At 46.1% G+C, this 26476-nt stretch overlaps 2 protein-coding genes across 6 annotated transcripts in view; both read left to right on the plus strand.

Moving 5' to 3' along the window:
* Nucleotides 1–7469: 7469 nt before the first annotated feature.
* nup42 (nucleoporin 42) lies at nt 7470–15726 on the plus strand. The gene is made up of 7 exons (XM_037542462.1): nt 7470–7706; nt 8488–8755; nt 10229–10317; nt 11094–11170; nt 11368–11454; nt 13320–13437; nt 14469–15726. The coding sequence occupies exons 1-7, from the start codon at nt 7586–7588 to the stop codon at nt 15065–15067; spliced, it is 1359 nt and encodes a 452-aa protein (XP_037398359.1). The 5' UTR covers nt 7470–7585; the 3' UTR covers nt 15068–15726.
* A 1984-nt stretch (nt 15727–17710) lies between these two features.
* The window catches only part of tert (telomerase reverse transcriptase), a 43066-nt gene continuing 34300 nt past the window's right edge, over nt 17711–26476 (plus strand). For 4 of the 5 annotated variants that reach the window (XM_037542457.1, XM_037542458.1, XM_037542461.1 and 1 more), the window contains exon 1: nt 17711–18001. In XM_037542457.1, coding sequence (XP_037398354.1) covers nt 17783–18001 — 219 coding nt within the window. In that variant the 5' untranslated portion in view covers nt 17711–17782. Of the gene's footprint in view, nt 18002–19236; nt 19355–26476 lie in introns of those variants that run through there. The other variant, XM_037542460.1, reaches the window with a different exon arrangement.

Raw genomic sequence — 26476 nt, forward strand, 5'->3', positions numbered from 1 at the left:
TATTAAATACCCCTCGTGTTATTAAACACAGCATCATGTTATTAAATACCCCCTCATGTTATTAAACACTGCATAATGCTATTAAATACCCCCCATGTTATTAAACACTGCATCATGTTATTAAACACCTCATCATGTTATTAAACACTGCATCATGTTATTAAACACCGCATCATGTTATTAAACACTGCATCATGTTATTAAACACCTCATCATGTTATTAAACACCGCATCATGTTATTAAACACTGCATCATGTTATTAAACACTGCATCATTTTATTAAACACTGCATCATGTTATTAAACACTGCATCATGTTATTAAACACCTCATCATGTTATTAAACACGGCATCATGTTATTAAACACTGCATCATGTTATTAAACACCTCATCATGTTATTAAACACGGCATCATGTTATTAAACACCGCATCATGTTATTAAACACTGCATCATGTTATTAAACACCTCATCATGTTATTAAACACTGCATCATGTTATTAAACACCGCATCATGTTATTAAACACCGCATCATGCTATTAAACACAACACCATGTTATTAAATACCCTCTCATGTTATTAAACACAGCATCATGTTACTAAATACCCCCTCATGTTATTAAACACAGCATCATGTTATTAAATACCCTCTCATGTTATTAAACACAGCATCATGTTACTAAATACCCCCTCATGTTAGTAAACACTGCATCATGTTATTAAACACCGCATCATGTTATTAAACACAGCATCATGTTATTAAATACCCTCTCATGCTATTAAACACAGCATCATGTTACTAAATACCCCCTCATGTTATTAAACACAGCATCATGTTATTAAACACCGCATCATGTTATTAAACACAGCATCATGTTATTAAATACCCTCTCATGTTATTAAACACAGCATCATGTTACTAAATACCCCCTCATGTTATTAAACACAGCATCATGTTATTAAACACCGCATCATGTTATTAAACACAGCATCATGTTATTAAATACCCTCTCATGTTATTAAACACAGCATCATGTTATTAAACACCACATCATGTTATTAAACACAGCATCATGTTATTAAACACTGCATCATGTTATTAAACACCGCATCATGTTATTAAACACAGCATCATGTTATTAAATACCCTCTCATGTTATTAAACACAGCATCATGTTACTAAATACCCCCTCATGTTAGTAAACACTGCATCATGTTATTAAATACCCTCTCATGTTATTAAACACAGCATCATGTTACTAAATACCCCCTCATGTTATTAAACACAGCATCATGTTATTAAATACCCCCTCATGTTATTAAACACAGCATCATGTTATTAAATACCTCCTCATGTTATTAAACACAACACCATGTTATTAAATACCCCCTCATGTTAATAAACACTGCATCATGTTATTAAACACCGCATCATGTTATTAAATATCCCCACATGTTATTAAATAAACCCCCTCATGTTATTAAATACCCCCTCATGTTATTAAATAAACCCCTCATGTTATTAAATAAATCCCTCATGTTATTAAATAAACCCCTCATGTTATTAAATACCCCTCATGTTATAAAATAACCCCCTGATGTTATTAAATGAACCACTCATGTTATTAAATAAACCCCCCATGTTATTAAATACCCCCTCATGTTATTAAATACACCCCTCATGTTATTAAATACACCCTCATGTTATTAAATACCCTCTCATGTTATTAAACAACCCCACATGTTATTAAATGAATCCCTCATGTTATTAAATAAACCCCCTCATGTTATTAAACAACACCTCATGTTATTAAACAACCCCTCATGTTATTAAACACAGCATCATGTTATTAAACACCGCATCATGTTATTAAACACCGCATCATGTTATTAAATACCCTCTCATGTTATTAAACACAGCATCATGTTACTAAATACCCCCTCATGTTATTAAACACAGCATCATGTTATTAAACACCGCATCATGTTATTAAACACAGCATCATGTTATTAAATACCCTCTCATGTTATTAAACACAGCATCATGTTATTAAACACCACATCATGTTATTAAACACAGCATCATGTTATTAAACACTGCATCATGTTATTAAACACCGCATCATGTTATTAAACACAGCATCATGTTATTAAATACCCTCTCATGTTATTAAACACAGCATCATGTTACTAAATACCCCCTCATGTTAGTAAACACTGCATCATGTTATTAAATACCCTCTCATGTTATTAAACACAGCATCATGTTACTAAATACCCCCTCATGTTATTAAACACAGCATCATGTTATTAAATACCCCCTCATGTTATTAAACACAGCATCATGTTATTAAATACCTCCTCATGTTATTAAACACAACACCATGTTATTAAATACCCCCTCATGTTAATAAACACTGCATCATGTTATTAAACACTGCATCATGTTATTAAACACCGCATCATGTTATTAAATATCCCCACATGTTATTAAATAAACCCCCTCATGTTATTAAATACCCCCTCATGTTATTAAATAAACCCCTCATGTTATTAAATAAATCCCTCATGTTATTAAATAAACCCCTCATGTTATTAAATACCCCTCATGTTATAAAATAACCCCCTGATGTTATTAAATGAACCACTCATGTTATTAAATAAACCCCCCATGTTATTAAATACCCCCTCATGTTATTAAATACACCCCTCATGTTATTAAATACACCCTCATGTTATTAAATACCCTCTCATGTTATTAAACAACTCCACATGTTATTAAATGAATCCCTCATGTTATTAAATAAACCCCCTCATGTTATTAAACACCCCCTCAAGTTATTAAACAACACCTCATGTTATTAAACAACCCCTCATGTTATTAAATACCCCTAATGTTATTAAACAACAACTCATGTTATTAAATAAACCACTCATGTTATTAAATACCCCCTCGTGTTATTAAACAAACCCTCATGTTATTAAATACCCCCCTTGTGTTATTAAATACCCCCTTGTGTTATTAAATACCCCCTTCTGTTATTAAATACCCCCTTGTGTCATTAAATACCTCCTTGTGTTATTAAATACCCCCTTGTGTTATTAAATACCCCATTGTGTTATTATATACCCCCTTGTGTTATTAAATACCCCCTTGTGTTATTAAATACCCCCTTGTGTTATTAAATACCTCCGTGTGTTATTAAATACCCCCTTGTGTTATTATATACCCCCTTGTGTTATTATATACCCCCTTGTGTTATTATATACTCCCTTGTGTTATTATATAGAATAGAATAGAATAGAATAGAATGCCTTTATTGTCACTATACACAGTACAATGAGATTAAGAGCAACTCCATCTCAGTGCAAACACACAATGTAAACAAATGACACGGAATAGAATGGGGAGGGGTTGTGCACAGTTCTATGCGTTTGTATATATATGTATATGAAATAAATATAGAAACAAAATAAAAAAACTATGTTTTTTACAAGATATAAATATGGAGATATTTACAGCTGTATTGTATGTACACTAAATATTGCACATTGCTAAGTATTGCACATATTCCTGTATAATGTACATACATGTACAGTATGATTGCACATTTCCGTATGCAGAGTATTGCACAGTAGCTGGTAATGGAGTCTGGGAATAGACTGGTATGTAGGTGGTGATGGAAGTCTGGGGATAGACTATCAGTGCATCTGTGAGTTGAGAAGTGTTACTGCTTTTGGGAAAAAACTGTACTTAAGTCTGTTTGTCCTTGATCTGATGCATCTGTACCGCCTTCCTGAGGGCAACAGGTCAAACAGTACAGATCCGGGGTGCGAGCTGTCCATTGTGATGCGTTTCGCTCTGCTGACGCAGCGGGAGGTGTAGATGTCCATCAGGGATGGGAGAGGGCAGCCAATAATCTTCTGTGCTGTCTTTACTACCCTCTGAAGCCTCTCCCTGTCTGCCATGGTGCAGCTGCCGTACCACACTGTGATACAGTACGTCAGCAGGCTCTCGATGGAAGAGCGGTAGAAGGTCAGCAGCAGGTTGGAATCCAGGTTGTGCTTCCTGAGGACTCTCAGGAAGTGTAGTCGCTGCTGAGCCTTCTTGATGACGGCTGTGATGTTGTCTGTCCAGGTGATGTTGGTAGAGATTTGGACTCCAAGGAACCGGAAGGTGCAGACCCTCTCCACACACTCGCCGTTGATGGACAGGGGGTCTGGGTCAGTGCTGTGCTTCCTGAAGTCAACGATGATCTCTTTTGTTTTCTTGGTGTTCAGAGCCAGGTTATTCTCTGAACACCAAGCTGCCAACTTCAGGACCTCCTTCCTGTAGGCTGTCTCGTCTCCTTCTGAGATGAGTCCGACCACTGTGGTATCGTCAGCAAACTTGACGATGAGGTTGCTGTCGTAGGCCGGACTGCAGTCATGGGTGTAGAGACAGTACAGGAGGGGGCTCAGCACACAGCCTTGTGGTGAGCCGGTGCTAAGCATACGAGTGGAGGAGAGGTGGGGGCCAAGTCTCACAGTTTGGGGCTGGTCGGTGAGAAAGTTCTTGATCCAGGCACATGTGAGGGGGGGGGGTCCGAGGGTGCCCAGTTTGGTGATAAGAATGTCCGGGATGATTGTGTTGAAAGCAGAGCTGTAGTCCACAAAGAGCATCCGGACGTAGCTGTGCTGCTGCTCCAGGTGGCTCAGTGCAAAGTGGAGAGCTGCTGCTATGGCGTCCTCCGTTGACCTGTTTGCACGGTATGTGAACTGGTGGGGGTCGAGGTCTGGGGGCAGAGAGTCTTTGATGTGCTGAAGTACCAATCACTCGAAGCACTTCATGATTACCGGTGTGAGGGCCACCGGGCGGTAATCATTAAGGTTGGTGATGGTAGACTTTTTCGGCACTGGTATGACTGTGGCTGACTTCAGGCAGGGCGGGATGATGGCTTGGGCCAGGGAGAGATTGAAGATCTTGGTGAAGGTGAGGGCGAGCTGGTGGGCACACGTTTTGAGCACCTTGCCGGGTACTCCATCAGGACCAGCAGCCTTTTTGGTGTTCACTGCCAGGAGCACCCGTCTGACATCGCGCTCCTGTACAGTGAGTGGAGTGGTGTTATTAAATACCCCCTTGTGTTATTATATACCCCCTTGTGTTATTATATACCCCTTCTGTTATTAAATACCCCCCTGGTGTCATTAAATACCCCCTTGTGTTATTATATACCTCCTTGTGTTATTAAATACCTCCTTGTGTTATTAAATACCCCCTTGTGTTACTAAATACCCCCTTGTGTTATTATATACCCCCTTGTGTTATTAAATACCCCCTTGTGTCATTAAATACCCCCTTGTGTTATTATTTACCTCCTTGTGTTATGAAATACCCCCTTGTGTCATTAAATACCCCCTTGTGTTATTATATACCCCCTTGTGTTATTAAATACCCCCTTCTGTTATTAAATACCCCCTTGTGTCATTAAATACCCCCTTTGTTATTATATACCTCCTTGTGTTATTAAATACCCCCTTGTGTTATTATATACCCCCTTGTGTTAGTATATACCCCCTTCTGTTATTAAATACCCCCCTTGTGTCATTAAATAACCCCTTGTGTTATTATATACCTCCTTGTGTTATTAAATACCTCCTTGTGTTGTTAAATACCCCCGTCTGTTATTAAATACCCCCTTGTGTTATTAAATACCCCCTTGTGTTATTATATACCCCCTTGTGTTATTAAATACCCCCTTGTGTCATTAAATACCCCCTTGTGTCATTAAATACCCCCTTGTGTTATTATATACCTCCTTGTGTTATGAAATACCTCCTTGTGTTATTAAATACCCCCTTGTGTTATTAAATACCCCCTTGTGTCATTAAATACCCTCTTGTGTTATTATATACCTCCTTGTGTTATGAAATACCCCCTTGTGTCATTAAATACCCCCTTGTGTTATTATATACCCCCTTGTGTTATTAAATACCCCCTTCTGTTATTAAATACCCCCTTGTGTCATTAAATAGCCCCTTTGTTATTATATACCTCCTTGTGTTATTAAATACCCCCTTGTGTTATTAAATACCCCCTTGTGTTATTATATACCCCCTTGTGTTAGTATATACCCCCTTCTGTTATTAAATACCCCCTTGTGTCATTAAATACCCCCTTTGTTATTATATACCTCCTTGTGTTATTAAATACCTCCTTGTGTTATTAAATACCCCCTTGTGTTATTAAATACCCCCTTGTGTTATTATATACCTCCTTGTGTTATGAAATACCCCCTTGTGTCATTAAATACCCCCTTGTGTTATTAAATACCCCCTTGTGTTATTATATACCTCCTTGTGTTATTATATACCCCCTTGTGTTATTAAATACCCCCTTATGTTATTATATACCCCCTTGTGTTATTAAATACCCCCTTGTGTTATTATATACCCCCTTGTGTTATTAAATACCCCCTTGTGTTATTATATACCTCCTTGTGTTATTATATACCCCCTTTTGTTATTAAATACCCCCTTGTGTTATTATATACCCCCTTGTGTTATTAAATACCCCCTTGTGTTATTATATACCTCCTTATGTTATTATATACCCCCTTTTGTTATTAAATACCCCCTTATGTTATTATATACCCCCTTGTGTTATTAAATACCCCCTTGTGTTATTATATACCCCCTTGTGTTATTAAATACCCCCTTGTGTTATTATATACCTCCTTGTGTTATTATATACCCCCTTTTGTTATTAAATACCCCCTTGTGTTATTAAATACCCCCTTGTGTTATTATATACCTCCTTGTGTTATTATATACCCCCTTTTGTTATTAAATACCCCCTTGTGTTATTATATACCCCCTTGTGTTATTAAATACCCCCTTGTGTTATTATATACCCCCTTGTGTTATTAAATACCCCCTTGTGTTATTATATACCCCCTTGTGTTATTAAATACCCCCTTGTGTTATTATATACCCCCTTGTGTTATTAAATACCCCCTTGTGTTATTATATACCCCCTTGTGTTATTAAATACCCCCTTGTGTTATTATATACCTCCTTATGTTATTATATACCCCCTTTTGTTATTAAATACCCCCTTATGTTATTATATACCCCCTTGTGTTATTAAATACCCCCTTGTGTTATTATATACCCCCTTGTGTTATTAAATACCCCCTTGTGTTATTATATACCTCCTTGTGTTATTATATACCCCCTTTTGTTATTAAATACCCCCTTGTGTTATTATATACCCCCTTGTGTCATTAAATACCCCCTTGTGTTATTATTTACCTCCTTGTGTTATTAAATACCCCCTTGTGTTATTATATACCTCCTTGTGTTATTATATACCCCCTTTTGTTATTAAATACCCCCTTGTGTTATTATATACCCCCTTGTGTTATCAAATACTGCTGTAGTATATAACTTCAGTGTAATACCGCGTTTCTCCTGCGGGTGTCAGTACCGCAGCCTCCCGTGCTCGGTGCAGGCGCAGAGTAAGAGCAGTGTAGCTCGGCGCTAGCTTGGTTCGGTTCCGATTCTGAAGCGGTTCTCGGTCTAAAGCGCGTCTGTCGGAGTGAAATGACCGTCTGCAGCTTCTTCCTCCAGGGACGGTGTCGGTACGGAGAGAAGTGCTGGAACGAGCACCCCAGAGGAGCAGGAGGAGGAGGAGCAGGAGGAGCAGGAGGAGCAGGAGGAGCAGGTTAGCCGCTAAGCTAACATCGCTAACACTCACAACACCGGTCCACCTTAAACGGAGCGGTGATCTTTATTATAACGCCAGGCCGATCCTCTCAGTGTTACCGGTCCACCTTAAACGGTGCGGTGATCTTTATTATAACGCCAGGCCGATCCTCTCAGTGTTACCGTTCCACCTTAAACGGAGCGGTGATCTTCATTATAACGCCAGGCCGATCCTCTCAGTGTTACCGGTCCACCTTAAACGGTGCGGTGATCTTTATTATAACGCCAGGCCGATCCTCTCAGTGTTACCGGTCCACCTTAAACGGGGCGGTGATCTTTATTATAACGCCAGGCCGATCCTCTCAGTGTTACCGGTCCACCTTAAACGGGGCGGTGATCTTCATTATAACGCCAGGCCGATCCTCTCAGTGTTACCGGTCCACCTTAAACGGAGTGGTGATCTTTATTATAACACCAGGCCGATCCTCTCAGTGTTACCGGTCCACCTTAAACGGAGTGGTGATCTTTATTATAACGCCAGGCCGATCCTCTCAGTGTTAACGTTCCACCTTAAACGGAGCGGTGATCTTTATTATAACGCCAGGCCGATCCTCTCAGTGTTACCGTTCCACCTTAAACGGGGCGGTGATCTTTATTATAACGCCAGGCCGATCCTCTCAGTGTTACCGGTCCACCTTAAACGGAGTGGTGATCTTTATTATAACGCCAGGCCGATCCTCTCAGTGTTACCGGTCCACCTTAAACTGGCTGATTTTTTGATGGTTGTTTTCTGTTTCCAGGTTTTGGTAACCGTGTGTGGGTAAACCCGCAGTCTCAGCGCTCCGGGGGGGGCTATGTCCAGCCCTCCTCGTTCTCCCGTGGGGGGGGCGACTGGGGTCGTGGAGGAGGAGGAGGAGGAGGAGGAGGAGGAGGAGGAGGAGGTGGTGGTGGTGGGAGAGACGCAAAGAACTTCACTTTCTCCACCCAGAGCAGGTACTCAGCCCTGAGCCCACAGAGCAGCTTCGACCGAAGAGGATCAGCAGCCACAGACGAGAATGAGAAGCACCTGTGAGTGAAACCAGTAACACGGTTCAGAGTTCGGGCTCCACCGCGAGCTCTTTTTAGCGCTAAATAAATGTGTCCACCTCAAGCGAGCGGACCACTGTGGAGTTGGGAGAGGAGTTCTCCGTTTGAGTCCTGGTTCCTGACAAGGTTCCTTCCTCTCGCTCTGAGGTTTGCCTTGACATTGTTGTCCTTGGCAAAGCCATAGATACCAGTAAGGTATGGGTCCAGCCAGGCACGTCAGGAGCATCGCTGCTGGACTATTTCAAGAGCGTTGCTCTCAGAAAGTAATGTGTGTGGGGATGTACGAGTCTGTCGGTCTGCCCTGTGATAGACTGGCGACCTGTCCAGGGTGTATCCTGCCTTCTGCCCAGTGACAGCTGGGATAGGCTCTAGCTGCCCTCGCAACCCAGAAAGATGAGCGGTGTAGATGACGTGCGTGTTTGATGACGTGTGATGGCCCTGGGGTCGTTGAGGCACAGAGACCTTGTTGATGTGATTTGTTTTTGCTCTGGTTTTATATGAAGCTTATTTCATTTGATTGACTTCCGGACGAGCTTGGAAGTCAGCGCCAACCGCCAGATCTGCGCCGACTGCCGTTAAGTGATGGGGGGGGGGGCATTCTACCCACCCAGAGAGAGCGAAGCCAACTGCGCTCTCTTGGACTCCCGGCTGCGGACGACTGCAGCATCACCAGGGATCAAAGTCCTGATTACAGGGCCAAGACTTAGACGGTTGTGCCACTCAGGAGCCCCCCCGGGGGGGGATCTGAACTTGATGTAGCAGTTATTTGTTTATGGTTAATGCCTTGTAGCTGGTAAGTTACGGCATTCCTGAATCCATGTGGATATTCATTATAGATTAACTTCAGCACCTTCTTACACGAACCTGAAGTCAGCTTAAATGGGTCATTGGCCTGTTCTGTAACGTCGTAACCTTCAGCCACGCCATCTTCAGTTGCGTAGTTGCACATGTGAGCGTGAAAGTTTTATGCGAGTTTAAGCGTAATTTGTATTCAGATATTTCTGCGACAGCGGAATGCATCCCTCAATTAGGCTGCCTGAACAAGCTGTGCTCTAGCACCCTCTTGTGTGTAATTGAGAATCGTACGGTCAGAACATCGACCGTGTTCTTGGAAATAAAAGGAACTTTTAAAAAGTGTCGGTTGAACAATTGTTGATGTGAACATTTGTGTTTTTGTCGAATCGAAGGTTAATTGGTTATGATAAACTCTTCAGGAAAGATATTCCGTATGGGTGTTTTCCTAACATAAGCCATGCCCCCTCCTTCCCGCTTTACTCTGATAGGCTCCACCCAGATGTTTATGTACAGTGATTTGTGTGGAAGACTGTAAATGAAAGTCACTTTTTTTCAGTGCTGTGTTGAAGTCGTCGTGTTGCTAAATAGCAGTGATGGCTTGTGGTTGTGCAGATACATCAGTTGACTTTGTATAATGCCCTGTGTGTGTCTGTCTGTCAGGGAGGCCATTCAGAAGGACATGGAGATCTGGCAGAGTTCTGGACAGTGGGCGTTCTCCTGCTACGCCGTCCTCACCGCCACTATTACAGGTGTCCTTCACCTCTGCAGTGCTTTAAAATACATTAAAACGCAGGTTTTAAATAGCCTGTAATAGCATTTCATACACTGTACTCCATGCAGATATATATCAATTTAATACCTGCTTTAATGTAATCACACTTGTTTCATAAGAATTACTTTGGACAATTCAAATTACACATTTAAGGTATTTTTCCAGGACATCCAGACGTCCAGTCCGCATTAATATCTCATTTTTATATTTATCGTTTAATCTGACTGAGTGATCAACATAACTGTCAGCAGCTGAGCTAATTAAAGCGAACAAGTCAGCTAACCTTATCGTTGTTCTGTAAGGTTATTCATGGTTAGACGTTGTATTTAAATGGTTGGTAAATACAGTAAACCCAGAAAGAGTTTGTTTTGTTAGTAGTTTATTCAGAGTTCTCTCCTTCAAGCTGAACATTTCCTAAACTTTAATTACCATCATTAGGACATACTGTACTTATGGCTACCACTGTTCTCACTGCAGGTTTGTTCCGAGGAGTTTCCTAGGAGTTCACTTCATAGAACAGAGAATGTTTAGAGACGATTGTAATTGGCTGAAAGGCATGTCAGTCTTTCTTTTGCAAACAGTCATTTCTGTATTAGACCTATTAAAGAACAAAACAAGATGTTGTGCTTTTACAGGATTGGTGGAGTCCACTGTAGAGCAGCATCACCAAAACAATAGCGAAAATAGATTTTTACTGTTGTGTGAGATTGAGCATTTGAACAGAGTGAGGTTACTCTCTGTGTATGTGTTCAGGATTCGTGGAGCTTTCTCCTGAGGAGTTGAGGTTGGAGTACTACACCAGCAGAGCCTCTGGGAATTTACAGTCTTATGTAAGCAAACTACATATATACACTTCTAACACTCGCATTTACAGAATTTGACACTCTTTTCCAGACTGATCCTCAGTTTAATGTTACAGAGGTAGGAGAATGTAGCCTTAGGAGTCTTCCCTACATAGCTGTAGGTACAGGTCAGGTTTAATTTAGTAATTTAAAAGTTTTTCTGATTTCTGTCCTGTATGTTTCAGGCTAACTCAGTGCAACAGCTGGTGAATCAATGGAGATCCAGAGTACAGGAGCTGAGGACCATGAGCCCCTCCACACGCACTGCAATGGTGAGGAACATAAACAAACACCACAGTCGTACCACAGTGCAAGAAACGATCCAGAACCCGGACATAACTCGTTGTCTTAGTACAGGGAAAACCCTGAAACAGCGTGGTGTCTTAGTACAGGGAACGATCCGAAATCCTGAAACAGCGTGGTGTGTTAGTACATGGAACTATCCAAAACCCTGAAACAGTGTGGTGTCTTAGTACAGAGAATGATCTGAAACCCTGAAACAGCGTGGTGTCTTAGTACATGGAACAATCCGAAACCCTGAAATAGCATGGTGTCTTAGTACAGGGAATGATCTGTAACCCTGAAACGACTTAATCTTACTGCAGTGAACGATCCGAAACCCTGCAACAACTCAGTTTTACTGCAGTGAACGATTCAAAACCTTGAAGCAACTCAGTCTCACTGCAGGGAATGATCCGAAACCCTGAAACAACTCAGTTTTACTGCAGTGAACAATTCAAAACCTTGAAGCAACTCAGTCTCACTGCAGGGAACGATCCGAAACCCTGAAACAACTCAGTTTTACTGCAGTGAACGATTCGAAACCCTGAAGCAACTCGGTCTCACTGCAGGGAACGATCCGAAACCCTGAAACAACTCATTCTCACTGCAGGGAATGATCCGAAACCCTGAAACAACTCATTCTCACTGCAGGGAATGATCCGAAACCCTGAAACAACTCAGTTGTACTGCAGGGAATGATCCAAAACCCTGAAACAACTCAGTCTCACTGCAGGGAATGATCCGAAACCCTAAAACAACTCTGCCTCTCTGCAGGGAATCATCCAAAACCCTGAAACAACTCAGTCTCACTGCAGGGAATGATCCGAAACCCTAAAGCAACGCGGTATCTCTGCAGGGAATGATCCAAAACCCTGAAACAACTCAGTCTCACTGCAGGGAATGATCCGAAACCCTAAAACAACTCGGCCTCTCTGCAGGGAATGATCCGAAACCCTGAAACAACTCAGTCTCACTGCAGGGAATGATCCGAAACCCTAAAGCAACACGGTATCTCTGCAGGGAATGATCCAAAACCCTAAAACAACTCTGTATCTATGCAGGGAATCATCCAAAACACTGAAACAACTCAGTCTCACTGCAGGGAATGATCCGAAACCCTGAAACAACTCGGTTTTACTGCAGGGAATGATCCAAAACCCTAAAACAACTCGGTCTCACTGCAGGGGACGATCCGAAACCTTGAAACAACTCAGTCTCTCTGCAGGGAACTATCTGAAACCTTGAAACAACTCAGTTTCACCACAGGGAACGATCTGAAACAACTCGGTCTCACTGCAGGGAACGATCTGAAACCCTGAAGCAACTCAGTTTTACTGCAGGGAAAGATCCGAAACCCTGAAACAACTCAGTCTCACTGCAAGGAATGATCTGAAACCCTGAAACAACTCAGTCTCACTGCAGGGAATGATCTGAAACTCTGAAACAACTCAGTTTTACAGCAGAGAGCAATCGGAAACCCTGAAACAACTCAGTCTCACTGCAGGGAACAAATTGAAATCCTGAAAGAACTAAGTCTTACTGCAGGGAATGATCTGAAACACAAACAACTCTGTCTTACTCCAGGGAACAATTCAAAACCCTGAAGCAACTCAGCCTCACTGCAGGGAACGATCCAAAACCCTGAAACAGCTCAGTCTCACTGCACGGAACGTTCCGAAACCCTGAAACAACTCGGTTTTACTGCAGGGAGTGATCTAAAATCCTTGAACCTACAAATGTATGTAGACAACACAGTGATACTGATTCTGTTTGTAATGCATTACAGCACTTAAAATACTTGATTTTGGTGAGTCCATTGAAAAGCATCTTTTTACTGGTTTTTGATTTTACACAGATATCAGAGTTAAGCAATCCAAGATCACAGTCGTCATCAGATGGAGGATTTCTCACCCCTTCATCATCAGGGTTTGGGTCTTCATCATCATCATCATCTTCTGGATTTAGTTTAGGAGGTAGGTTCTGAGAGGATTTCTCAGTAAATCTGGTTACTTTATTACAAAAGTGAGAATAATCAATAATTCTCAATAGATCAATGATTAACCATAGGCCTCATTCACCAAGTGTTCTTAAGAAGAAATTGTAGTAACACTTTATTTAGATAGATATAAATCCTAGCCCTAACCCCACCACTGTTTAGTCAACAGGTAGTTTGTTAATCTATTTGTTTTATTGTTTGCTATCCGGTGTCGACCACAGGAGGATGGGTTACCCTTTTGCCTCTTGGTTGCTCTTAGGGAGGTTTTCCTTGCCTCTGTCACCATTGGCGACCTTCACTGGGGCTCAGACCCAGATTGTTCTGTAAAGCTGTTTCATGACAACACCTGTTGTAAAAAGAGCTATATAAATAAACTTTGACTTGACAGGGCATCACCTTGACTGCAAACATTAGACACACCTCAGTGATCCTAAAGTTATATGACTTAGTGGTCCTTGGATCAGGACTGTGGATGTTTCCGAGATAGTGGCGTATCCGTGGCAGCATCATCAAACCCACAGTAAGTGAAAGGTGCTATTAGCTTTTTAAAGCTTTGTTTTCTGGCAAGAATCGAACTTTGGTTCTGTGTGAAACATCAAATTATCAAGGTTAAGCTGTCAGAAAATCTCTGTGTTAGCTTTGTGGCATGTTCTTTATTTTGTGCAGTGCACTCAGTTTTCTTCTTGAGGTGTGTATCATCAAATTTTATGGTGTCTTATGTCCACCTACTGAGTTGTTGTGCTCATAGGAACTGGTTCCTAAGAGGAACCGAAATCTGGTCCTGAAACTCTGCCATCCAGCACATCACAAGCCCTTCATCACCTGATTCAGGGGTGCTAGATTGGTGTTGGAGCCAAACTCTGTAAGGTGGTGGATCTCCAGAACCAGGATGAGCATGACTGCTGTGATTAATCACAATCAATGCAGTGCGCTCATGCATGTCTAGACTGTGGTGAAAGATCTGTATTTGAATGGTGTTTGTATTTGAATCTTTATTTATTCCCCCAGGATTTGGATCCGGTGCCCAGAGCAGTGCTGGTTTCAGCTTTGCCTCGTCCAGCACTGGATTTGGATCAGCAGGAAACCAGGCCAGTTCGCCTGGATTTGGATCAGGGGGTCCCCAGCCCACTTTGCCTGGATTTGGCTCAGGAAGTTCCCAGCCCAGTTCCTCTGGATTTGGCTCAGAAAGCTCCCAGCCCAGTTCCTCTGGATTTGGTGATTTTGGTTCGACGGCTCCATCCACTGCTCCCTCCGCTTCCTCCTTCTCCTTTGCTCCTCCCGCGGCAAGTAAAAGCTCTTCCGGAGGGTTCGGATCCGCCGCAGGTTTCAGCTTCGCCCCCTCCACAGCCACTGCATCTACAGGAGGCGGCTTTGGAGGCGGCTTTGGCTCCTCCACTCCAGTAGCGGGCGGCAATCTATTCAACCAGGTAGGCAGCAGCAGTGGTGGGTTTGGTGGGGGTTCGGGAGCTGCTGGGGCTTCTGGAGAAAACCTCTTCACCCCTCAGAGTGAACTCACACCAGAGGAGCTGAAGGAATTCACAGCCAAGCGATTCACACTGGGTCAGATTCCCCTCAGACCACCGCCTGCCGAACTGCTAGCCGTCTAAAACACCTGCTAAGCATGGAGAGAAATAATTTTTCTCCTTTCTTTTCGAAATGTCTGCTCAGCCAAGACATTTATAGTCTGAAGTCTGCGTCCTTAGCTTTGTATGGGAGGCTAATGTGGCTAACAGTACAGCTGACCGTGCTAATGAAGCTGACAAATGACAGAAACTTCAAACCGTGGTGATTTAGCTTCAAGCTGCTCTCGTGTTCATCTGCGCTAACGTACTTCAGTCCATGTTTGTAGACGACGACAGTGTCAGAAACCACAGATTCAGATCCGTTAGAGACACTGAACATCACACGCTTTCAGGAGAGTGTGATGGTTTAGACATGCAGTTAGCATCATGCTAATTAGCGATTGTGGTAAGTTAGCCTTGGACAGTGCTGCCCTTGTGAAAATTAGCCAAATTAGCCTCGTAGCTTCAGTAGTGAAATGAAAGGAACGGACCTTCAGGCTCCAGTTGTGTTCTGGCTGATCGACTACGCTGGGGGTGCAGGACTAGATTCGTGTTATCTTTTGATGTCTTTCTGTTCTGTAAATGACGAATGTATGTAAAAATGTATGTGATCCAGATCTGATCCTTGTTTAAGTGCACGCTCACACTTCGTGTTGAGACTTTTAGAGACATTTATCATAATAAAAGTTATTTTGGATGAAGAACTGTGTTTGTATGACTGGTGATTTAATAATTAAACCCGTTTAAAGGGTTTTAGTGCCCACGCTGCAGTAGATCTACACCTCCTTTGTCGTTTCGTGCTTGTTTGAAAGCTCCAGTTCTCTGTCCTGTCCTTCACAATAAACAAACCACCAGAGTGTTAGTTGAAAAAATGTGGTTCCCTTGACTTCCGTTATAGGTTGAGGGTGTTTTCTGTAAAGGTGCCATCGTGGAACAGTGACTGTGTGTTTAGGAACAAACGTACTAGTGAAGGAAACGGGTTCCTCAAGAAGGGCCTACGGTAACGTTCCTTGCAACTAACAGAGGTATAAATTCTATGTCATAGATACACATTTTTGTGCTGCCTCCTCCAAGAAATCCAGCCGCCTCTGCGTTTTAAATTTACACTAAAAACGTTTATGATGGACATAAAAATGATGACGTCACTAATGGTCTTCCTCGAGAACCGGGCCCATCTGTTCATCACTAGGAGGCACAAAGGCTCACGGGATAAAAGTTAAGTCAACGTTTTAGCTTAAAATGTCATTTCTTTAGGAAACTGGTTGAGAAATCCTGCCCAAGACCACAAACGGACTGCAAGGTACTTTTTGATGGTCCTCAGGCCAATACGGAGGGAGGGCCGGGGGTCCGTAGTGGGCAGAAGAGGGCACTTCATAACTAAATGTCAGTAAAAAACCTTAAACATAAAATGCTTTCAGATGGTTAACAATATGAGAACAAGCCTTCACCAGTGCCCAAAGGCAGCACTGTGCTCCCCACTTCTAGAACACAAACAGAACTTCCAGAAAACGGCTTTTTAAGGAAGAACAGAGTCCAGTGAGCCTTCACGCTTTCGAATGATGAAGTTGGGCTTTGAGCGGAAGGAGGTTGAGAACCCTGTTCTAAACTTTCAGCAGTGGTCAGTTTCTGACCACAGAGATGCTCTTTGTCTGGATATTTTTAGCAGATAGTCCATCAGTGAGCGGAAGCACAGGGTAGGTGTTTCCGATAAAGTGACCAGTGAGCGGAAGCACAGGGTAGGTGTTTCCGATAAAGTGGCCAGTGAGCGGAAGCACAGGGTAGGTGTTTCCGATAAAGTGGCCAGTGAGCGGAAGCACAGGGTCGGTGTTTCCGATAAAGTGGCCAGTGAGCGGAAGCACAGGGTCGGTGTTTCCGATAAAGTGGCCAGTGAGCGGAAGCACAGGGTAGGTGTTTCCGATAAAGTGGCCAGTGAGCGGAAGCACAGGGTAGGTGTTTCCGATAAAGTGGCCAGTGAGCGGAAGCACAGGGTAGGTGTTTCCGATAAAGTGGCCAGTGAGCGGAGGCACAGGGTAGGTGTTTCCGATAAAGTGGCCAGTGAGCGGAAGCACAGGGTAGGTGTTTCTAATAAAGTGGCCAGTGAGCGGAAGCACAGGGTAGGTGTTTCCGATAAAGTGGCCAGTGAGCGGAAGCACAGGGTAGGTGTTTCCGATAAAGTGGCCAGTGAGCGGAAGCACAGGGTAGGTGTTTCCGATAAAGTGGCCAGTGAGCGGAGGCACAGGGTAGGTGTTTCCGATAAAGTGGCCAGTGAGCGGAAGCACAGGGTAGGTGTTTCTAATAAAGTGGCCAGTGAGCGGAAGCACAGGGTCGGTGTTTCCGATAAAGTGGCCAGTGAGCGGAAGCACAGGGTAGGTGTTTCTAATAAAGTGGCCAGTGAGCGGAAGCACAGGGTAGGTGTTTCTAATAAAGTGGCCAGTGAGCGGAAGCACAGGGTAGGTGTTTCTAATAAAGTGGCCAGTGAGCGGAAGCACAAGGTAGGTGTTTCGGATAAAGTGGCCAGTGAGTGGAAGCACAGGGTCGGTGTTTCCGATAAAGTGGCCAGTGAGCGGAAGCACAGGGTAGGTGTTTCTAATAAAGTGGCCAGTGAGCGGAAGCACAAGGTAGGTGTTTCGGATAAAGTGGCCAGTGTCTGTCCCTTTAAGGCGTGCCGAGCTGTCCTCCAATCCCGTTCTCCCTTCCAAGGCGGATGTTGTTGCGGCGTGTGAGAGCGTGCGGGTAGTGTGGTCTGTGGGTGACGGTGTGATGGTGTGTGACGGTGTGTGTGATATGCTGTGTGTGCTGCAGAGCGTGTACTCCTCCGTCCAGACGCTGCTGTCCTTCTCAGAAAGCGTGCAGTACTCTGATGGCCGCGGGGCGGCGCTGCTGCTCGATTCGGACCCCACGCGCCTCAGGAACCTCGTGGCGGGGCTCGTGGTGTGCTCGGAGGACACGCGCGTGCCTCGCGCCGCCAGCCGCGCTCAGGTCTGTGTGCGCTCCGAGTTTCTGATCGCCTGTGATTGATCGTCTGTGATTGATCGCTTTAAGATTTTATTTACTGGTTGGCTCTCGGTTGTCATAGTAATGGCACGCTGCCTAGCGACACATTTGTTTACTACGGTGGGCCGTTGGGGCCAAAACGCGTGGAAATGCCCGCGTCTGGTTGTAGCCCGTTTACTAATGGCGCTTTTCCATCACATGGTACCGACTCGACTCGACTCACCTCACTTTTGGTACCAGCTGCTTCGTTGTCCACTGCACGTAAAGTACCTGCTGAACAAAACAGCACAGATTAGCAAGCATTTTGTGGTCTATACTGGTTTAGACTGGCTTGGTCATGCTGGTTGACGAGCATACCAGCATCCAAAGACAACATATGCTGGTTTTGCCCGTGGCCAGCCGTTCTGGTCTATGCTGGTTTTGCCGGCGACCAGCCGTTCTGGTCTATGCTGGTTTTGCCCGTGACCAGTCGTTCTGGTCTATGCTGGTTTTGCCGGCGACCAGTCGTTCTGGTCTATGCTGGTTTTGCCGGCGACCAGCCGTTCTGGTCTATGCTGGTTTTGCCCGTGACCAGTCGTTCTGGTCTATGCTGGTTTTGCCGGCGACCAGACGTTCTGGTCTATGCTGGTTTTGCCCGTGGCCAGCCGTTCTGGTCTATGCTGGTTTTGCCCGTGGCCAGCCGTTCTGGTCTATGCTGGTTTTGCCGGTGACCAGCTGTTCTGGTCTATGCTGGTTTTGCCTGTGACCAGTCGTTCTGGTCTATGCTGGTTTTGCCGGCGACCAGTCGTTCTGGTCTATGCTGGTTTTGCCGGCGACCAGTCGTTCTGGTCTATGCTGGTTTTGCCGGCGACCAGTCGTTCTGGTCTATGCTGGTTTTGCCGGCGACCAGCCGTTCTGGTCTATGCTGGTTTTGCCGGCGACCAGCCGTTCTGGTCTATGCTGGTTTTGCCGGCGACCAGTCGTTCTGGTCTATGCTGGTTTTGCCCGTGGCCAGCCGTTCTGGTCTATGCTGGTTTTGCCCGTGGCCAGCCGTTCTGGTCTATGCTGGTTTTGCCGGCGACCAGTCGTTCTGGTCTATGCTGGTTTTGCCGGCGACCAGTCGTTCTGGTCTATGCTGGTTTTGCCCGTGGCCAGCCGTTCTGGTCTATGCTGGTTTTGCCCCTGGCCAGCCGTTCTGGTCTATGCTGGTTTTGCCGGCGACCAGCTGTTCTGGTCTATGCTGTTTTTGTTTCGTTGGGGCCAAAACGCGTGGAAATGCCCGCGTCTGGTTTTAGCCCGTTTACTAATGGCGCTTTTCTATCACATGGTACCGACTCGACTCGACTCACCTCACTTTTGGTACCAGCTGCTTCGTTGTCCACTGCACGTAAAGTACCTGCTGAACAAAACAGCACAGATTAGCAAGCATTTTGTGGTCTATACTGGTTTAGACTGGCCTGGTCATGCTGGTTGACGAGCATACCAGCATCCAAAGACAACATATGCTGGTTTTGCCGGTGACCAGCCGTTCTGGTCTATGCTGGTTTTGCCCGTGGCCAGCCGCTCTGGTCTATGCTGGTTTTGCCCGTGGCCAGCCGTTCTGGTCTATGCTGGTTTTGCCGGCGACCAGCCGTTCTGGTCTATGCTGGTTTTGCCCGTGACCAGTCGTTCTGGTCTATGCTGGTTTTGCCGGCGACCAGTTGTTCTGGTCTATGCTGGTTTTGCCGGCGACCAGCCGTTCTGGTCTATGCTGGTTTTGCCCGTGGCCAGCCGTTCTGGTCTATGCTGGTTTTGCCGGTGACCAGCTGTTCTGGTCTATGCTGGTTTTGCCCGTGGCCAGCCGTTCTGGTCCATGCTGGTTTTGCCCGTGACCAGTCGTTCTGGTCTATGCTGGTTTTGCCGGCGACCAGCCGTTCTGGTCTATGCTGGTTTTGCCGGCGACCAGCCGTTCTGGTCTATGCTGGTTTTGCCCGTGGCCAGCCGTTCTGGTCTATGCTGGTTTTGCCCGTGGCCAGCCGTTCTGGTCTATGCTGGTTTTGCTGGCGACCAGTCGTTCTGGTCTATGCTGGTTTTGCCGGCGACCAGTCGTTCTGGTCTATGCTGGTTTTGCCCGTGGCCAGCCGTTCTGGTCTATGCTGGTTTTGCCCGTGGCCAGCCGTTCTGGTCTATGCTGGTTTTGCCGGCGACCAGTCGTTCTGGTCTATGCTGGTTTTGCTGGCAACCAACCGTTCTGGTCTATGCTGGTTTTGCCGGCGACCAGCTGTTCTGGTCTATGCTGGTTTTGCCAGTCTACTCCTCAATATTACAGACGCGGTGCAGATAGAACCCAGATGGTAAGAGAACAGTGGGCCTCTGTTGGCCCAGTAACAGCAAAGCATGGCTCGTTATTTAGTGTTTTCCCAGCGGCCCCCTGGGGCTTCAGCAAAGTGTTTCCTCACTCATTTTCCACAGCCCAATTTACTAATTTTCCATTTTAAATGAGCTCAGGCCCAGAGAAGGTGGCAGCGTTTCTGGATCTTGTTTATATTTGGCTTTAGAGTTTTAACTTGCAACATTAAATGATTTGCACATCATTGCATTTTGTTTTTGTTTACATTTTGCACAGCGTCCCAACTTTTTTAGAAATGGTGTTGTAATATTAGTATTAGCTTAACTAACTTTTCTCTTGTAAAATGTCATTGATTTACTCTTACATTCAGAGTAAATCAGTGAAAATAACCATAAAAAGACTCCAGACTCCAGGTCAGCTCCAGTTCCTGAAGTGCTGGTGTCTAGAACAGAGATTTCTGTGCTGAAACAAATGCAGTAAGACGTGTTTCTCCAGGGCAGCCTCCACGTCCAGGGCAGCCTCCACGTACATTTGAAAGGAAACATACAACGTGTTTTAAAGAGCCAGTCAGAGCGCGGCTGATGGGTAACCCTGTCCTGATGGTGAGGAAACAGGCGTTGATTGTACCCACACAGACAGGAACCTAGAAAAACCAGTGCAGACCAGTCAAACCAGCACATCAGTGCTGTCGGAGCGAAACCTCGTACCTCCAACCCTGTAACTTCACAGGGGAAGATCTGTGGGGTTAGCTGTGCATCTGTAGTGTTAGCTATAGATCTGTGGGGTTAGCTGTGGATCTGTGGGGTTACCTGTGGGTCTGTGGGGTTAGCTGTGGATCTGTGGGGTTTGCTGTGGATCTGATGGGTTAGCTGTGGATCTGTGGGGTTAGCTATAGATCTGTAGGGCTAGCTGTGGATCTGTGGGGTTAGCTGTAGATCTGTGGGGTTAGCTATAGATCTGTAGGGTTAGCTGTGGATCTGTGGGGTTAGCTGTGGATCTGTGGGGTTAGCTGTGGATCTGTTGGGCTAGCTGTGGATCTGTGGAGTCAGCTGTGGATCTGTGGGGTTAGCTGTGGATCTGTGGGGTTAGCTGTGGATCTGTGGGGTTAGCTGTGGATCTGTGGAGTTAGCTGTGGATCTGTAGGGTTAGCTGTAGATCTGTGGGGTTAGCTGTGGATCTGTGGGGTTAGCTGTGGATCTGTGGGGTTAGCTGTTGATCTGTGGGGTTAGCTGTGGATCTGTAGGGTTAGCTGTGGATCTGTGGGGTTAGCTGTAGATCTGTAGGGTTAGGTATAGATCTGTGGGGTTAGCTGTGGATCTGTGGGGTTAGCTGTAGATCTGTGGGGTTAGCTGTAGATCTGTGGGGTTAGCTGTAGATCTGTGGGGTTAGCTGTTGATCTGTGGGGTTAGCTGTGGATCTGTGGGGTTAGCTGTGGATCTGTGGGGCTAGCTGTGGATCTGTGGAGTTAGCTGTGGATCTGTGGGGTTAGTTGTGGATCTGTGGGGTTAGCTGTTGATCTGTGGGGTTAGCTGTGGATCTGTGGGGTTAGCTGTGGATCTGTGGGGCTAGCTGTGGATCTGTGGAGTTAGCTGTGGATCTGTGGGGTTAGCTGTGGATCTGTGGGGTTAGCTGTGGATCTGTGGGGTTAGCTGTAGATCTGTGGATGTAGCTGTTGATCTGTGGGGTTAGCTGTGGATCTGTGGGGTTAGCTGTGGATCTGTGGGGTTAGCTATGGATCTGTGGGGTTAGCTGTTGATCTGTGGGGTTAGCTGTGGATCTGTGAGGTTAGCTGTGGATCTGTGGGGCTAGCTGTAGATCTGTGGAGTTACCTGTGGATCTGTGGAGTTAGCTGTGGATCTGTGGGGCTAGTTGTGGATCTGTGGAGTTAGCTGTGGATCTGTGGGGTTAGCTGTAGATCTGTGGGGTTAGCTGTAGATCTTTGGGGTTAGCTGTGGATCTGTGGGGTTAGCTGTGGATCTGTAGGGTTAGCTGTGGATCTGTGGGGTTAGCTGTGGATATGTGGGGTTAGCTGTAGATCTGTGGGGTTAGCTGTAGATCTGTGGATGTAGCTGTTGATCTGTGGGGTTAGCTGTGGATCTGTGGGGTTAGCTGTAGATCTGTAGGGTTAGGTATAGATCTGTGGGGTTAGCTGTGGATCTGTGGGGTTAGCTGTAGATCTGTGGGGTTAGCTGTAGATCTGTGGGGTTAGCTGTGGATCTGTGGAGTTAGCTGTGGATCTGTAGGGTTAGCTGTAGATCTGTGGGGTTAGCTGTGGATCTGTGGGGTTAGCTGTGGATATGTGGGGTTAGCTGTAGATCTGTGGGGTTAGCTGTAGATCTGTGGATGTAGCTGTTGATCTGTGGGGTTAGCTGTGGATCTGTGGGGTTAGCTGTGGATCTGTGGGGTTAGCTGTAGATCTGTGGATGTAGCTGTAGATCTGTGGGGTTAGCTGTGGATCTGTGGGGTTAGCTGTGGATCTGTGGGGTTAGCTGTGGATCTGTGGGGTTAGCTATGGATCTGTGGGGTTAGCTGTTGATCTGTGGGGTTAGCTGTTGATCTGTGGGGTTAGCTGTGGATCTGTGGGGTTAGCTGTGGATCTGTGGGGCTAGCTGTGGATCTGTGGAGTTACCTGTGGATCTGTGGAGTTAGCTGTGGATCTGTGGGGCTAGTTGTGGATCTGTGGAGTTAGCTGTGGATCTGTGGGGTTAGCTGTAGATCTGTGGGGTTAGCTGTAGATCTTTGGGGTTAGCTGTGGATCTGTGGGGTTAGCTGTGGATCTGTAGGGTTAGCTGTGGATCTGTGGGGTTAGCTGTGGATATGTGGGGTTAGCTGTAGATCTGTGGGGTTAGCTGTAGATCTGTGGATGTAGCTGTTGATCTGTGGGGTTAGCTGTGGATCTGTGGGGTTAGCTGTAGATCTGTAGGGTTAGGTATAGATCTGTGGGGTTAGCTGTGGATCTGTGGGGTTAGCTGTAGATCTGTGGGGTTAGCTGTAGATCTGTGGGGTTAGCTGTGGATCTGTGGGGTTAGCTGTGGATATGTGGGGTTAGCTGTAGATCTGTGGGGTTAGCTGTAGATCTGTGGATGTAGCTGTTGATCTGTGGGGTTAGCTGTGGATCTGTGGGGTTAGCTGTGGATCTGTGGGGTTAGCTGTGGATCTGTGGGGTTAGCTGTAGATCTGTGGATGTAGCTGTAGATCTGTGGGGTTAGCTGTGGATCTGTGGGGTTAGCTGTGGATCTGTGGGGTTAGCTGTGGATCTGTGGGGTTAGCTATGGATCTGTGGGGTTAGCTGTTGATCTGTGGGGTTAGCTGTGGATCTGTGGGGTTAGCTGTGGATCTGTGGGGCTACCTGTGGATCTGTGGGGTTAGCTGTGGATCTGTGGAGTTAGCTGTGGATCTGTAGGGTTAGCTGTAGATCTGTGGGGTTAGCTGTGGATCTGTGGGGTTAGCTGTGGATCTGTGGGGTTAGCTGTTGATCTGTGGGGTTAGCTGTAGATCTGTGGAGTTAGCTGTGGATCTGTGGGGTTAGCTGTAGATCTGTGGGGTTAGCTGTAGATCTGTGGGGTTAGCTGTGGATCTGTGGGGTTAGCTGTGGATCTGTGGGGTTAGCTGTTGATCTGTGGGGTTAGCTGTGGATCTGTGGGGTTAGCTGTGGATCTGTGGGGCTAGCTGTGGATCTGTGGAGTCAGCTGTGGATCTGTGGGGTTAGCTGTGGATCTGTGGGGTTAGCTGTGGATCTGTGGAGTTAGCTGTGGATCTGTAGGGTTAGCTGTGGATCTGTGGGGTTAGCTGTGGATCTGTGGGGTTAGCTGTGGATCTGATGGGTTAGCTGTGGATCTGTGGGGTTAGCTATGGATCTGTAGGGCTAGCTGTGGATCTGTGGGGTTAGCTGTAGATCTGTGGGGTTAGCTATAGATCTGTAGGGTTAGCTGTGGATCTGTGGGGTTAGCTGTGGATCTGTGGGGTTAGCTGTGGATCTGTGGGGCTAGCTGTGGATCTGTGGAGTCAGCTGTGGATCTGTGGGGTTAGCTGTGGATCTGTGGGGTTAGCTGTGGATCTGTGGGGTTAGCTGTGGATCTGTGGGGCTAGCTGTGGATCTGTGGAGTCAGCTGTGGATCTGTGGGGTTAGCTGTGGATCTGTGGGGTTAGCTGTGGATCTGTGGAGTTAGCTGTGGATCTGTAGGGTTAGCTGTGGATCTGTGGGGTTAGCTGTGGATCTGTGGGGTTAGCTATGGATCTGTAGGGCTAGCTGTGGATCTGTGGGGTTAGCTGTAGATCTGTGGGGTTAGCTATAGATCTGTAGGGTTAGCTGTGGATCTGTGGGGTTAGCTGTGGATCTGTGGGGTTAGCTGTGGATCTGTGGGGCTAGCTGTGGATCTGTGGAGTCAGCTGTGGATCTGTGGGGTTAGCTGTGGATCTGTGGGGTTAGCTGTGGATCTGTGGGGTTAGCTGTGGATCTGTGGGGCTAGCTGTGGATCTGTGGAGTCAGCTGTGGATCTGTGGGGTTAGCTGTGGATCTGTGGGGTTAGCTGTGGATCTGTGGAGTTAGCTGTGGATCTGTAGGGTTAGCTGTGGATCTGTGGGGTTAGCTGTGGATCTGTGGAGTTAGCTGTGGATCTGTGGGGTTAGCTGTGGATCTGTGGGGTTAGCTGTTGATCTGTGGGGTTAGCTGTGGATCTGTGGGGTTAGCTGTGGATCTGTGGGGCTAGCTGTGGATCTGTGGAGTTACCTGTGGATCTGTGGAGTTACCTGTGGATCTGTGGAGTTACCTGTGGATCTGTGGGGCTAGTTGTGGATCTGTGGAGTTAGCTGTGGATCTGTGGGGTTAGCTGTGGATCTGTGGAGTTAGCTGTGGATCTGTGGGGTTAGCTGTGGATCTGTGGGGTTAGCTGTTGATCTGTGGGGTTAGCTGTGGATCTGTGGGGTTAGCTGTGGATCTGTGGGGCTAGCTGTGGATCTGTGGGGTTAGCTGTGGATCTGTGGGGTTAGCTGTGGATCTGTGGGGTTAGCTGTGGATCTGTGGGGTTAGCTGTGGATCTGTGGGGTTAGCTGTGGATCTGTGGGGTTAGCTGTGGATCTGTAGGGTTAGCTGTGGATCTGTAGGGTTAGCTGTGGATCTGTGGGGTTAGCTGTAGATCTGTAGGGTTAGGTATAGATCTGTGGGGTTAGCTGTGGATCTGTGGGGTTAGCTGTAGATCTGTGGGGTTAGCTGTAGATCTGTGGGGTTAGCTGTAGATCTGTGGGGTTAGCTGTGGATCTGTGGGGTTAGCTGTGGATCTGTGGGGCTAGCTGTGGATCTGTGGAGTTAGCTGTGGATCTGTGGGGTTAGCTGTGGATCTGTGGGGTTAGCTGTGGATCTGTGGGGTTAGCTGTGGATCTGTAGGGTTAGCTGTGGATCTGTGGGGTTAGCTGTGGATCTGTGGGGTTAGCTGTGGATCTGTGGGGTTAGCTGTGGATCTGTGGGGCTAGCTGTGGATCTGTAGGGTTAGCTGTGGATCTGTGGGGTTAGCTGTAGATCTGTAGGGTTAGGTATAGATCTGTGGGGTTAGCTGTGGATCTGTGGGGTTAGCTGTAGATCTGTGGGGTTAGCTGTAGATCTGTGGGGTTAGCTGTAGATCTGTGGGGTTAGCTGTTGATCTGTGGGGTTAGCTGTGGATCTGTGGGGTTAGCTGTGGATCTGTGGGGCTAGCTGTGGATCTGTGGGGTTAGCTGTGGATCTGTGGAGTTAGCTGTGGATCTGTAGGGTTAGCTGTAGATCTGTGGGGTTAGCTGTGGATCTGTGGGGTTAGCTGTGGATCTGTGGGGTTAGCTGTGGATCTGTGGGGCTAGCTGTGGATCTGTAGGTTTAGCTGTGGATCTGTGGGGCTAGCTGTGGATCTGTAGGTTTAGCTGTGGATCTGTAGGGTTAGCTGTGGATCTGTGGGGTTAGCTGTAGATCTGTAGGGTTAGGTATAGATCTGTGGGGTTAGCTGTGGATCTGTGGGGTTAGCTGTAGATCTGTGGATGTAGCTGTTGATCTGTGGGGTTAGCTGTGGATCTGTGGGGTTAGCTGTGGATCTGTGGGGTTAGCTATGGATCTGTGGGGCTAGTTGTGGATCTGTGGAGTTAGCTGTGGATCTGTGGGGTTAGCTGTAGATCTGTGGGGTTAGCTG

The sequence above is a fragment of the Pygocentrus nattereri genome, chromosome 11 (genome assembly GCF_015220715.1).
Source record: "Pygocentrus nattereri isolate fPygNat1 chromosome 11, fPygNat1.pri, whole genome shotgun sequence".
Taxonomy (NCBI): Eukaryota; Metazoa; Chordata; class Actinopteri; order Characiformes; family Serrasalmidae; genus Pygocentrus; species Pygocentrus nattereri.